General features: G+C 40.8%; 1 protein-coding gene across 3 annotated transcripts in view; it reads left to right on the top strand.

The window, feature by feature from the left end:
* The window catches only part of Tulp4 (TUB like protein 4), a 140,767-nt gene that overhangs the window by 69,554 nt on the left and 57,438 nt on the right, over positions 1-13,775 (top strand). For all 3 annotated transcript variants that reach the window (XM_070010540.1, XM_070010541.1, XM_070010542.1), the window contains exon 3: positions 8,960-9,088. In XM_070010540.1, coding sequence (XP_069866641.1) covers positions 8,960-9,088 — 129 coding nt within the window. The remainder of the gene's footprint in view (positions 1-8,959; positions 9,089-13,775) is intronic.

Below are 13,775 nucleotides of genomic sequence, written 5' to 3'. Positions count from 1 at the left end.
TTATGATAGTCATTTGTCTGTTGCTAGTGCTCTATAAGTTGTTTATATTTGTACTGTTAGTCATTTCTTCATTCAGAAAAAGGAGTAAAGGAAGAAACTCAGTTTGCATGTAGTCCTTAAAGAACTAATGGCATTTAACAAGAAACGTCTCTCATCTTTTAAGATAATAAACATTTTAGAGGAAACTATTATACTCAGGTATTCTGATTTACATCGTTCTCCAGTATTCAGTGAGTTCCCACTGTCCCCATCACCCTCACTGGTATTTCAAATGATTGTCGTTTTTTGTGAGGGCTGGTACTGGGGTTGCAGCTGAGGATCTTGAGCATGCTTCACTTGCTATTCGCTCAGGTGATACTCCACCACTTGAGTCACCTCTACCCAGTTTTTAGCTGTTTATTTTGAAGACAGAGTCTCATGGATTTTTCTGCCTGAGCTGGCTTAGAACCATGTACAGCACTATGATTTCAGCCTCCTGATGATTATAAGTGTGAGCTACCAGCACTCAGGCAGACTATAGGTTTAATGTAGCTATTCAAATGTTTTAATTTTGCTTGAATGGAGGAATCTTGCTGACACTCAGCAGACAAAATGATTGAAATGGTAGTTTCACATTCATCTCAGAGACATAAAGTTCTTTTATTTCTAGTCAGCTTTGCCAGATAATATTGGAAGATAGATTGTTTTCCAACAAGGATTGGAAATTTCAGAAAGAAAGATGTATCTGTCAGCTTCCTAGGAAGTATCCTGAAATGACTGAGACTACAAATTCACCCCAACATGTTTAGGCCAAAAGTCCTATAGAGGCTCCTTGGTCCCTTGGTTCAGAGTTCTAACTGTAGATCTGTGCTTTCAGAATCCTTTTATTGTCTCTGGATGATTTTACCTGTGGAGTTCATATCAATAAATTAAGTGAATGAATGGCTGAAGACTGGATTTACAAATATTTAAGTGAAAAATAAATTAGACTACCTAGAAATAAAGTTTAAAGTTTTTAGCAAATGTCGTCAGTGTTTGAGAGGGCTTAAGATGAGAAAATCTTGCAATTCTACAATAAAGAAAACAACCAATTTAAGATGAGCAAAGAACCTGAATAGCGATGTACATAAATGGCCAAGAAGCACCTAAAAGATCGTCAGTATCATTAACCATCTGAGAAACATAAACCACTTCACACCCACTAGAGTGGCTATGATAAGTAAAGACAAGAAAATAGTCTGCATTGAAGAGAATGTATAGAAATTGGAACACTCATTTGTAGTAGGTGGGAATATAAGTTGGTATAGCAGCTTTGAAAAATGGTATGGCATTTCCTTAAAAAGTTAAATATAAACTGGCGGGGCGGGGAGTGGGGGTGGGGGTGGGAGGGCTCTTGGCTCATACCTGTAATCCTAGCTAACTCAGGAGGTTGAGATCTGAGGATCACCGTTCTAAACCGGCCCAGGTAGGAAATCCCAGTATCATAAAAACCTTTGAGGTTTGTTTGTTTGCTGGTCCCGGGGCCTTGAACTCAGGGCCTGGGGTGTTCTGAGCTTCTTTAATGCTCTCGGTTGGTGCTCTACCACTTGAATCACAATGCCACTTTTAGCCTTTTCTAAGTAGTTTATTGGAGATAAAGAATCTCACAGATGTAAACAAAGGAGGAGGCTGCAATGCTTGATAAGAAATGTACTCATTATCTTGCCCATGTAACCCCTCTGTACAGTATGTTCACAAAAAATAAAAATTAAAAAAAAAAAAAGAATCTCACAGATGAGCCAGGTGCTGGTGGCTCACTCCTGTAATCCTAGCTACTCTGGAGGCTGAGATCTGAGGATCGTGGTTCAAAGCCAGCCCAGGCAGGAAAGTCCGTGAGACTCTTTATCTCCAGTAAAAACCACTAGAAAACTGAAAGCGGTGCTGTGGCTCAAGTGGTAGAGCGCTCGCCTTGAACTGAAGAGCGCTGGGATAGCGCCCAAGCCCAGAGTTAAGACCCAATACCAGCAGCAACAACAAAAAAAGAATCTCACAGATGGACTTTTGTTCCCCAGGCTGGCTTTGAACCATGATCCTCAGATCTCAACCTTCTGAGTAGCTATGATTACAGGTATAAGCCACAAGGATGGGCTCCTTGAAGTTCTTTATCTCCAGTGAACCACTAAAAAGCCTGAAGTAGAGATGTGACTCAAATTGTAAAGCTCTAGCCTTGCGCAAAAAAAGAAAAACAAAACAAAAAAAAAACAAAAAACGAACTCAGAGCCAATACCCTAAGCCCTTAGTTCATAATCAGAGCTGGTATATGCACGTGTGCACATACACACACATATACACAGTTAAACTTATCTATCATTTGATCTAATAAAGAGATATGAAAATATAAAAACTTGTGCACAAATGTTTAAGAGTCAAATGTAGAAGCAACCCAAATATTCATCATCTGAAGAATGGATAACCAAAAGTTCATCCATATTAAGGAATAGTATTTGGTCATACTGAAACAACATGAATATGCCTGGAAAACATTATGCTGTGAAATAATTGATTTACAAAAGATGGCATATTATGTGGTTCCATTTACATAAAGTATCAGTGGATACCTAGATGGATCCCTGGGTGGAAAATTAAGAGGCTAGTTTAGTGATAGCTAAAGAGTACGGGGCTTTGGTGGGGGAGAGGTAGTGATGATATTCTAAAATGTCCTGTAATGGTTGTACAATTCTAAATGTACTAAAAAAAAACCCACTGAATTGTACACTTTCATTGAGTGCATTGTATGGTATGTAAATTTTGCCTCAAACTGTGACTGAAAAGAAAATCTCATTTGAACCAATTTTAACATCTCACTGTTGAGAGCTAGGACATATTGTAGAATTCTACAGAAACACAGTTAATTATCTAACCAGAGCGATTCAATTTAATAAGATTTCCTGGCTGGCTGCTTGGTGCTGGGCACCGACACCAAAAGAAGAGAAAACTCTAGTGAGAAAATTGGGATAATCAGTCTTGAATGAACAGACTATGTATAGAAGGTGCTATCGTCACTGCAAGAGGGAGTTTTTAGGAGGCCTGGGAAAGCTTTCCCAGGCATAAGGGCAGAAATACTTGATGCTGAGGAGATGGAGAGCAAGTGGTGAGGCTGGTCTTCTAGGCCAGAGGTGGAGGGGGGTGTAAGTGACAAAAGTTGGGTCTAGAAACTACCTTGTGCTATCTTTGTGAACTTTGGGTTCACAGAATAGTGATTAATGAGAATAGAGGTCTTGGTTATTGTGTGTTTGCCATGTACCTGGCACCATTCTTTTTTAAACATTTTTTTTTGGGGGGTCTGGTCGTGGGGCCTGAACTCTGGGCCTGGGCGCTGTCCCTCAGCTCTTCAGCTCAAGGCTAGCGCTCTACCACTTGAGCCACAGCGCCACTTCAGGCTTTTTTTCTTTTTGCTTTTGTGGTGCTGGGGAATCGAACCCAGGGCCTCAGGCATGCAAGGCAAGTGCTCTACCACTGAGCCACTTTCCCAGCCCCTCTTTTTAAAACATTTTAAAAATTGTTATAAAGGTGATGTACAAAGGGGTCACAGTTACAGAAGTCAGGTAAAGAGTACATTTCTTTTTGGATAATGTTACCCCTTCCCTTGCTCTCTCCCAAGTTTTCTCTCCCACTTCTGCCCACAAATTGTGTAGTTTATTTTCAACAGTGTCTAGTGACTACCACTGCTACATTTGTTTACCGTTTGTTCCTCCATTTCTGTGCTCCCCCTCACCTTTCCAAAGACAGAACAACAACCAAGACAAAAAAAAAACAAAACAAAAACTGCAGCAAAGACTTCTTGTTTCTATTTCCTGAAGTTCATTTCAATAAATATTTTTTATTATTAAGTTTTTTTACTGTGAAAATACCATACGGAGGGGTTAAAATTACATGAGTAAGGTAATGAGTACATTTATAAAGCATTGTTGCCTCCTCTTTTGTTTCCCCCACCATCCCTGCCCTCCCATAGCAGCACCCCCCGGCCTGCTCCCAAGTTGTAAAGTTCATTTTTTGACATAGCATCTTGTACATTTCATTGTTGCAGTGGGTCCACCTGTATCCCTATTTAAACAATTTGTTTTTTCCCTTTCCGTCCCCAAATTATACCAACATCTAATACAGTGAAAACGGGTTATACCGTAGGGGGAGGGTCAATAAATATTATTTGATATGATCATAGGCACATAGGCATTGCTCCTTTGTGTTCCACTCCTAAGACTATCCTACTTTGGTCTCGTTGTGTGTGAATGCCTAGAGGCCTGTATAACTTATGTCCCTGTATATTTTAGGTCTAGTTTTCACCTATGAAAGAAAACATGCACCATTTGTCTCTCTTGAGCTTGGCTTACCTCACTTAACATGATTTGTTCTAGGTCCATTCATTTCTCTACAAATGACTTGATATTCTTTCTAATGGCTGTGTAAAATTCCATAGGTATCCCATTTTTTTTTTTTTTTTTTGATTCGCTTATATATTGTAGGGCATCTGGGCTGTTTCCATAGTTTGGCTATTGTAAATGGTACAGCAATGAACATGGTTGTGCAAGTGTCTTTATGGTATTCAGGCTTGTGATGTTCTGGGTAGAAGCCCAGGAGTGGTCTGGCTGGGTCATAGGGAAAATCTGTTTAATTTTTTGAGGAACCTCCAGACTGCTGTCCAGAGTGGTTGCGCTAGTTTACATTCCCAATAACAGTGCAGTAGGGTTCCTTTTCCCCCACAACCACACCAAAATTTGTTGTTCAAATTCATGATGTTAGCCAATCTAAACTGCAGAGAGATGGAATCTCAAAGTTGTTTTGATTTGCATTTCCTTTATGGCCAGGGATAAGGAGCATTTCTTCATGTGTTCTGATTGCTGTTTTCCTGCTCTTCACAATGACATGGCCAAAGGTGTGTTGTAATCACCCCTCCTTAGTAGATGAGGGGCAAGGGCAAAAACAAGGTCCCCAGGTTACCCACAGCCTAGCAGATGGTAGGCATGTAGCAAGACCAGGACTTACTTCTTGCCCTCCTCCACATGTGGCTTTTCATTATCACTTGATGGAGAGCAGCTTCTATAAAACCATTGTTTTCATTGAATGTCTTCTATCCTCTGTTTTAAGTTGCTTTGGGTGTTTTGTTAAAATGTCTAAATGCATTTTAAAAACTAGCCATTATTTTTTTCTTTATATTCGAACTTACTGTTGTTTTGAATAAATTACAGTGATGATAATCAAAGGGATTACTTTCAACTAGTATTTAATGTTTATTCAAATTTCTTCTTTTTAGATTGAGGAAACATTTTGAACATTGGTGATATGGCTTTTTATTATGGTAGTCTCCTGAGAACTTGTATGTTAACATTATCTGGAGGGTTTTCCTACCTCAATAGATGACCATCCTCAGTTACTAGCACTTGTTTTTCTCTTCTTGAAAATAATTCTAATCATGCCGGGCACCGGTGGCTCATGCCTGTAATTTCAGGCAGCTGAGATCTGAGGATTGAGGGTCAAAGCCAGCCTGGGCAGGAACATCTGTGAGACTCTCACCTCCATTTAACCACCAGAAAACCAGAAGTGGCACTGTGGCTCAAGTGATAAGCTCAGGGACCAGCGCCCAGACCCAGAGTTCAAGACCCATGACCAACAAAAAAAGGAAAAAAAGAAAAAACAATTCTAGTCATATTAAATGAAGCTAACCATCAAGATTGTAGATTATAGTGCAAATAGATTTTCAGCAATTCTGCCCTGTGTTTTTATTGCAAGTTTCCTTTAGTAGCTCTCAATAAATATTTATTGATAACAATACCACTAAAATAATAGAATGAGCATAACTGGCTGGCATTGAAAAAATAATTGAAGGCATAGGTCACTACCTAGCTCATCCTCGTCTTAGTAGAAGAGTGCATACTTTAACATCCTAAATGTGAAAGTTCTTTGTTGCTTAGACTAAATGAGATTCCTTTTTTTCCCTTAGAGAGTTAGGAAGCTGTGCCATAGGCTGTTTGGGCAGATCCATTGCACTCTACGGCATGATCTGACTGACTAAGAACCCAGATGGTCCCCCTGGCTGGTAACCTCTCAGCACTCTGGTATGTCTTAGGTTTGCCAAGTGGGCTGGAAGGATTTGGAGAACAGGAAATAAGCTTGGGAGATAAGGTAGGCAGCTATGCACTGTACACAGAAAGGGAAATGAGAATGAATATTAATCCAAGAAAACAATATTTCTAGTTCCAGTTCATCTTTATACCAAGTATCATTGGAAGGACTCCGTCCCCAATTCAGCGGCATTAACTCTCTTTTTTTTTTTTTTTTTTTTGGTCCGGTCGTGGGGCCTGAACTCTGGGCCTGGGCGCTGTCCCTCAGCTCTTCAGCTCAAGGCTCAGACTCTACCACTTGAGCCACACTTGAGCCACAGTGCCACTTCTGGCTTTTTTCTTTTTGCTTATATAGTGCTGAGGAATCGAACCCAGGGCCTCAGGCTTGCAAGGCAAGTGCTCTACCACTGAGCCACCTTCCCAGCTGGCATTAACTCTCAACTGCTGGGTTATGCTAGATAGAATCCAAGTGAAGAAAACTTGATTGGAATCACATTTCTAGATCACATTGCATTTCATGTGATTAAGAATTACAGTAGGATGAAATAGAGTCTGTGCAGGTTTTGTTTGACAGATGTTTAACAGGATAACTGTCTTAAGATAATTTGGTATTAGAAATCATTTAGAAGTATCTTTGCCTTTTTTAAAAAAATTTTATTTTGGTGGTGGTGGTTGTCATGGGGCTTGAACTCAAGGCCTGAGTGCTGTCCCTGAACTCTTCTGCTCAAGGCTAGCACTCTACCACTTGAGCCACAGCGCCACTTCCTTTTGCCTGGTCTTCTGTGTTTTTGTCATCTGTGATTGTGCAAGCTAATTTTGTAAAGAAGATGGATTTTGTTGTTGATGTTAACTATATATGCAACTATGCATGGTAGTACATGATCGAGGAGAGAAGAGTAGAAATGATACGACTAACCTCTGAAATATGACACCTCATTGTTAGATACTGTTTTACAGAGAAGCTCCTAGTAGTTGAACCTTCACTGTTTTAACTTAAGAAAATAAGTTAAAAATTAGTCATGAGTATCATGTTTTTGTTTGTCATGTTCCACTCTGTGGCTGCTATTCTGTGGCACCATTCTGAAGAGTGGAAACAAGTGTGAGATTCCGTGACTAATGATGGTCTGTAGAGACCAAACTGCACCTGCATCCAAGTTGTAGATTGAAGTTCTTAGGCGAAAACACTGATGCATCTGAAAGGAATATATGAAGCTGGCCTTACTGAATGTCCAGACATTTTCAATTTTCTGACACATTCATTGTCATTTAAAGATTTCCGTTGTGATTGATTTGGCTTTTTAAAGAAAAATTAAATCCTATTGTGTTCATTAGCTCTGTAATTCTGTATAGAGCACAGTATTTGGCCATGGGGCCAAAGATGTCTTCATCTCTATCCTTAGCACCTAACAGTATCTGGCTGTCATAGGCAGACAGTGTTATTAAAATGCATTTGGAAGTTTAAAATAACCTAGTGGACATAGTTTTTAATAGTTCAAGAGTATAATTTTACAAAATTGTAAGGTAATTGCATATTATAATTGGCAAAATATATTCAAGTTTGCTGTGTCAGTATTTAAAGAGTCCTTTTGCCTCAGTGGTATAGATCTGTTTACAAGCTGATAGCTATGCTGGATTGTGTCAGCATTGCACCTGCAGAGATGGGCTAAGCACAAGGGATGCGATCTCAAGATGGGATACACCTGAGATTTAACTCGTGATTGGCAGGTCTCCAAAGATCACAGCTTCATTTAATTTTTTTACAGCATTTTAGAAGAACAATCAACATTTTCTTGAAAATGTTGAGCATTGTGGCTTAGGCAGACCATTCTTGGGGTTTCTCCTAACTCTTTAGTAACCTGGCAGCACATTCAGAGACCCCAAATTAGGTATATCCATTGCATAACTTTGAGAAGTTATGGGATTTGTATGTTGGTTTGAAAACATGAAGCATGCTTTGGACAGACAGGTGGGTGTGCAAAGAGTGTGGGCCTTGTGGTGATTCCTCAGACTTATTTTCTACTTCAGAACGTACGTGAGAATTTGGAAACTTCACAGTGCTGTCTCCTATACACAAAAGTCATAATGAGCTTATTATGTACAGGATGCTGTAAGGAAACAGGGCTCATGCCTTGATGAATAGCAGGAGTGCTCCTGCTAATGGAGACGGTCCTCTTTTATCAACACATGGCAGTGGTATCCACGTGTCTGTGAATGTGCTGGCTTCCCCATTCAGTTTTTATTTTAATGAAGGCAGTGGGAGTGCTTTATATCCTCCATCTCAACATTAGCTACATAGAATGTGCCAAACATCTGACTGAACCAGTTCATCACAGTCATTAAGATGGGCCAGCTGGGGACAGCCTCAAGGAATGCTCACCACAGTAAACCCGAGGCTCTTATACTCACATTGTTGCTGTGATAAATCCCGAATAACGTAGATATTTCAACCACATGTTTTCCAACTTGGCCATGTTATTCAGAAATAAGGTGTAGTATAGAGAAAAAACTTCCACTCCTGTACGAAAATGAAATTAAGAATCGCCTCCATTCTTCTTCTGTACTAAATTAAATAACTGTAATTGAAAAACACAGGACCAGCATATGTGGGATCATTGTACACCTGTGGGAGGCAGGTACTGAGTCATATGTATTCTCTGTTTTTATGGCAATGCATGTATTCGTATTGTATTATTGGTCCAGATGTCTGCTATTTTCTGGGAAGCATTATCCAGTGTTTCTGGATCCACATGAGACTCTTATGTGTAGACTCTCCCATCTGATTCTCCACTAATCCTTCCCCAGCTTGTTGTTGTGACTGTCTACACTCTGTGTTTAGTTCTGGTTTCTTTCCTGTAATAAATATTTTTCTATTGGTTTTCTAGGTGGTACTGGTGAGGTGGAATGAACCATACCAGAAGCTGGCTACATGTGATGCAGATGGAGGAATATTTGTGTGGATTCAGTATGAAGGCAGATGGTCTGTAGAGCTGGTCAATGACCGAGGGGCTCAGGTGAGTAAGTAGCCAGCAAACTACTGCCGATGAAAGACTGCAGCATGGAGAGCACAAGGCCAAGTGCCCTTGAATAACGGCATTAACATTGAAAAGCACTGAAAATACCACTTTCTTGCTTGCTTGCACTCTTACTGGAGTTTGAACTTAGGGCCTCATGCTTGATAGGCAGCTATTCTACTGCTGAGTCATGTCTCCAGGTATTGTTTACACTGGATGTTTTTTAGATGGTCTGGCTTCTTTGCTTTCTACTCAGATAGATACCTGGACAGCAGTCTTCCTATTTTAGTTTCCCAGATGTGTACCACATACAGCTGTTGATCAAGAAAGGGGGTTTTATGAACTGCTTTTCCCCCAGGTTGGCCTCAAAACATTTGTCCCTGTCACAGCCTCCCAAGTAGTGAGGATTACAGAAGCTATCGGCAGAACCCTAGCATCAAGTTCAAATGCTGTTGGCCCTTGTTTGTTTGGTTTTTTTTCTTTGTTTTCTGATTTTTGTTTCAGCAGTAGACTTTGAACTCAACCTTGCACTTGCTAGGCAGGCACTCTGCCACTTGAGCCCCCTGGCCCTCCCCAAAACTTTCGGAACAAAATAAAGAAGAAAGAAAGAAATGAGAATCTTGCCTTTGACCCATCTTGATTATGTCACTAGAGAGAGCATGGGAGACCTTCACAGGCTGCAGCTGTGAGAACTCTTGTCAGTGTAAGCGAGCTGTGAATCATGTGTTGTTAGTGTTGGGATTACATGTTAACTTTGGATCTTCTGAAGTGCTTCCGGCATATCCCTTTGTTGCTCCCTTTTAGAAGGTATTTCCCCTGTACTATAATCTTTGTACTTTTCTCACTGAGAGCTCCATGAACTCTTCACAAGTGAAGTGCTTTTAATACACTTTTCTATCAGGTTTCACTTAGTATAGCTACCTGTTGTCATTTTAGCTTTTTCTGATACAAGTCGTCTTCCCTCTGAGAAAACACTTGCTCCATGGATACCCTGCTAAACTGTGCTATTTCTAGAGCTACTCCATGGTTGTGTGGGCTTGTGGTATAGTCCTCCTGTAATGGGAGGGTAGGCCACTTAGCGTGCCTCCTCTTACATGTTTTAGGACATGTCAGGGCAGGTAGTTCTTTTTTTTTTGAGGGGGGGGTCGGTCATGGGGCTTGACCTCTGGGCCTGGGTACTATCCCTGAGCTCTTCGGCTCAAGGCAAGCACTCTACCACTTGAGCCATAGCACCACTTCTGGTTTTCTGGTGGTTAATTAGATATAAAAGTCTCATGGAAAATGTTTTTTAAAAAGAGTCTTGCAGACTTTTTCTGCCCAGGCTGACTTTGAATAAGATCCTCAGACTTCAGCCTCCTGAGTAGCTAGGATTACAGGCGTCAGCCACCAGTGCCTGGCGGCAGGTGGTTCTTGTCTTGTGGATTTGGCAAAACTATGACAAGAGGATCTGAGTTCTCAGAGAATGTTTATTGATGAAATGCTTCTTGAACTATTTGAACTCTCCCACTATCATTTTCCTGATTGCTTTGCCATTTATTTCTAAGGGACTGGATTCTCATTTTTCCCTTTCCTACCTATTTCTTAAATGAGCTATGAACTTCTCAGGTTTAATACACACAGGCTAGTTAAGTGGCCGAAAATTGCAAGGCATAAAGGCATTGTATTATCATCAGTGAGTATTAGCAGGCTGAGGTCTCACAGAAGTCATCATGGAAGTCAAACATACCTCTTTGTGAAAACAGAACATTCTTTGTGGGTATATTTAGTGGAGTAAACATAATGATACTGACTCTGATAAAGCTGCATCAATTTCATGCATGCCTCCACAGAGTGGGAAAAGGAATACCAGCCTTTTTAAAGAGAAGCTGCAAATGCAGTAATGCCTATCACTGTGAGAAGTGCATTTCACTTTAAGCAGGGGTATTGTGGTCAAGAGCACACGCTCTAGAATCAGATTGCACAAGTCAAAAAAATCTCACTCTCAGACTTCGGTACATAGTTCTCTGTGCTTATTCTTTAAATTTATTTTCTATTTTTTATTCTCATAAAGGTAATGTACAGAGGGATTAAAGTTACATGAGTCAGGTAGTGAGTACATTTTTTTTTTAATGTCTCCAGTTTTGTGCTTATTCTTCTATGTAATACAGGGACAGTAATGGCCTCTGCCTCACTGTGAAGCTTCTGTGATCAAAGTACTTCTACCTCTGTTTTTAGGTAGCAGCTGTCACTGCATATTACCCCAGTTCCTTCAGTATTCTGTACAAGTATTGCTTCATAGGCTCTAACTCAGCGTGGCCCTCTGACTAGTAGCTGTATGTCATCCCCAAAGTTGAAGGCCTAGAGTGAGTGATGTTTATGGTTTCTCTGGAGTGGACACTTCTGTGAGGTTGTCCATAAGGTCTCTAATGTGTTGTTTTCTCAAACTACCAACGCAGAAGACAGTTTCCATAGTACAGTCCAGTGACTCAGTGAGATTTGGCTTCAGATTTAGGATGGCAAGAACACTTTACATCATTACTCAGGATAAAAGAAAAGGGGAACTTGGAAGCAAGCCAACTAAGTGCTTAGATTTTTTTTTAATGACATTTCTCTCACTTTGTAAGAACTTTGTTCTGAAAATGGTTTTATTATTAGGTATAAGAGAAAAATTCATCTGGGCACTGGTAGTTCATGCCTATAATCCTAGCTCTTAGGAGGGTGAGATCTGAGGATTATGATTCCAAGCCAGCTTGGGCAGGAAAGTTCATGGGACTCTCAGCCTCCAATTAGCCCCTTCAATGTTGGTTCTTGGCCTTTTTTTTTTTTTTTTTTTTTTTTTTGCTAGTCGTGGTGCCTGAACTCTGGGCCTGGGCTTTGTCCCTCAGCTCTTCAGCTCAAGGCTAGTGCTCTACCACTTGAGCCACAGCACCACTTCCATCTTTTTCTGCTTATATGGTGCTGAGGAATCAAACCCAGGGCCTCATGCATGCAAGGCAAGCGCTCTACCACTGAGCCACCTTCCCAGCCCCAAACCCCTTAAATGTTGGAAGTGGAGCTGTGGCTCAAGTGGTAGAACACCAGCCTTGAGAGAAGAAGCTGAGAGGGTGTACTCTGGTTCTGAGTACAAGCTCCAGTCCTGGCGAGGGGAGGTGGGAGGGGGACCAAGAGAGAGAAGGAAGGAAGAAGGGGAGAGAGATTTAGTAATTTACTCAAATAGTTTCATGATTGGTGAAGCTAGAACTCAAGAAGCCTAGTTTTAATCTAAAACACTTTACTATATTGTTCCCAGACAAAACCCCCTTTTTTTTCTCTTTTGGAAGAAATCCATATATTTATAGTATATCCAAAATGCTCAGAACTTTATTTGTTTGAAAGGCCTGCCCCCTAGCCAAACAGCGCCAGCATCACACGGCTTTCTGCTGCCACCAGCCTGAACAGGGCCCCCATCACTTCTGTATGGCAGCTGTGTGACCACAACCACCCGGCCCATCCCTCCGTGCTTCTTACCATAGACAGTTTGGAGCAGACAAGCCTGCTTGCCATGAGAAAGGTAAATGAAGTCAGCCTGGAGGTAAACAAGCTGTGTGAACCACAGAACATTTGGCAGCCACCAGAGCCTCACAAGTGCCTGTGCATGCCACGTGCCACTGGAGTAATCGCCTTATTCTGTTTGATGTAATTTTGCTATTTGAAGCTGAATCTTTAAAATTAAACCCATTGAGCAACTGTCATCTTTAAATACTGACATTTGGGAGAGGTTTAGTGTTAAATTATTTGGAATCAGATGTTATGTGAGTTCAAACATACCACACGTGGATTTTGGCCGTGGTGATGTGTACCTTTGGAAACAGTGCTAGAACAAGAGCAGTCCTGTGGATTGGAGGAAGAGCATCTTTGAAACTACCTCAGCGAAAACCACTGCTTTCTGAAAGGAATGACATGGGTTGCTTAGTGTAGAGCATGCTTGCATTGTCACAAATATTTGGCACAAGCTAAGTGATATTTTAACACTGGCTTTTTCAGGAATTGATCATGAATCTGTTATTTCAAAGTGAGACTGGAGGAGTGGCATGCGTTACTTTACAGTGTGAGTCATCGAGGGCGGCTGTGCCAGGCACACACACTTGGAGACAGTGACGAAAGCCTGCTGTAAGCAATGGTGCAGTTAGGCTGCTGCTCGGTCTCAATTGTTCCATGTCTGAGAAAACTCTTCAGTAAACCAACAGAATTGCAACCCTCTACAGTTGAAGAAAAACAACCTCAAGGAGGGGATTTATGTTCTTTTTTAATTTTGAATTTTTCTAGCACTTGGCACTTGGCTTCTAGTTTTGTTTTCCTGGTTATATGTGTATATGTTTGTGGTGTTTCAGATTGAACCCTTTCTACTTGGAAAACATTCTACCACTGAGTTACATCCCCTAGCCCTTTTTTTTTTTTTCCCCCAGAGAGTTTCTTGCTATAGAGGCTGCTCTGAATCTCAGGATCCTTCCTCCTCTGCCTCTGAATGCTGGGAGAAAAATCATACACCACTATACCTGGCCAGTTGTCATATATTCTTGTTGTTCCATGCTTACTAACCTAAATGATTCAGCTAAAATCTGAGCAGTGTCCCTCAATAGACATTCTCAAAAGAAAAACAAATCTCCAACAGGTATATGGAAAAGTGCACAACTTTACTAATCATCAAGGAAATGCCCATCTAAACCAC

This window comes from Dipodomys merriami, unplaced genomic scaffold (assembly GCF_024711535.1).
Source record: "Dipodomys merriami isolate MVZ:Mamm:240054 unplaced genomic scaffold, mDipMer1.0.p SCAF_8, whole genome shotgun sequence".
NCBI classification, from domain to species: domain Eukaryota; kingdom Metazoa; phylum Chordata; class Mammalia; order Rodentia; family Heteromyidae; genus Dipodomys; species Dipodomys merriami.
This window is presented reverse-complemented; position numbering and strand designations above follow the sequence as displayed.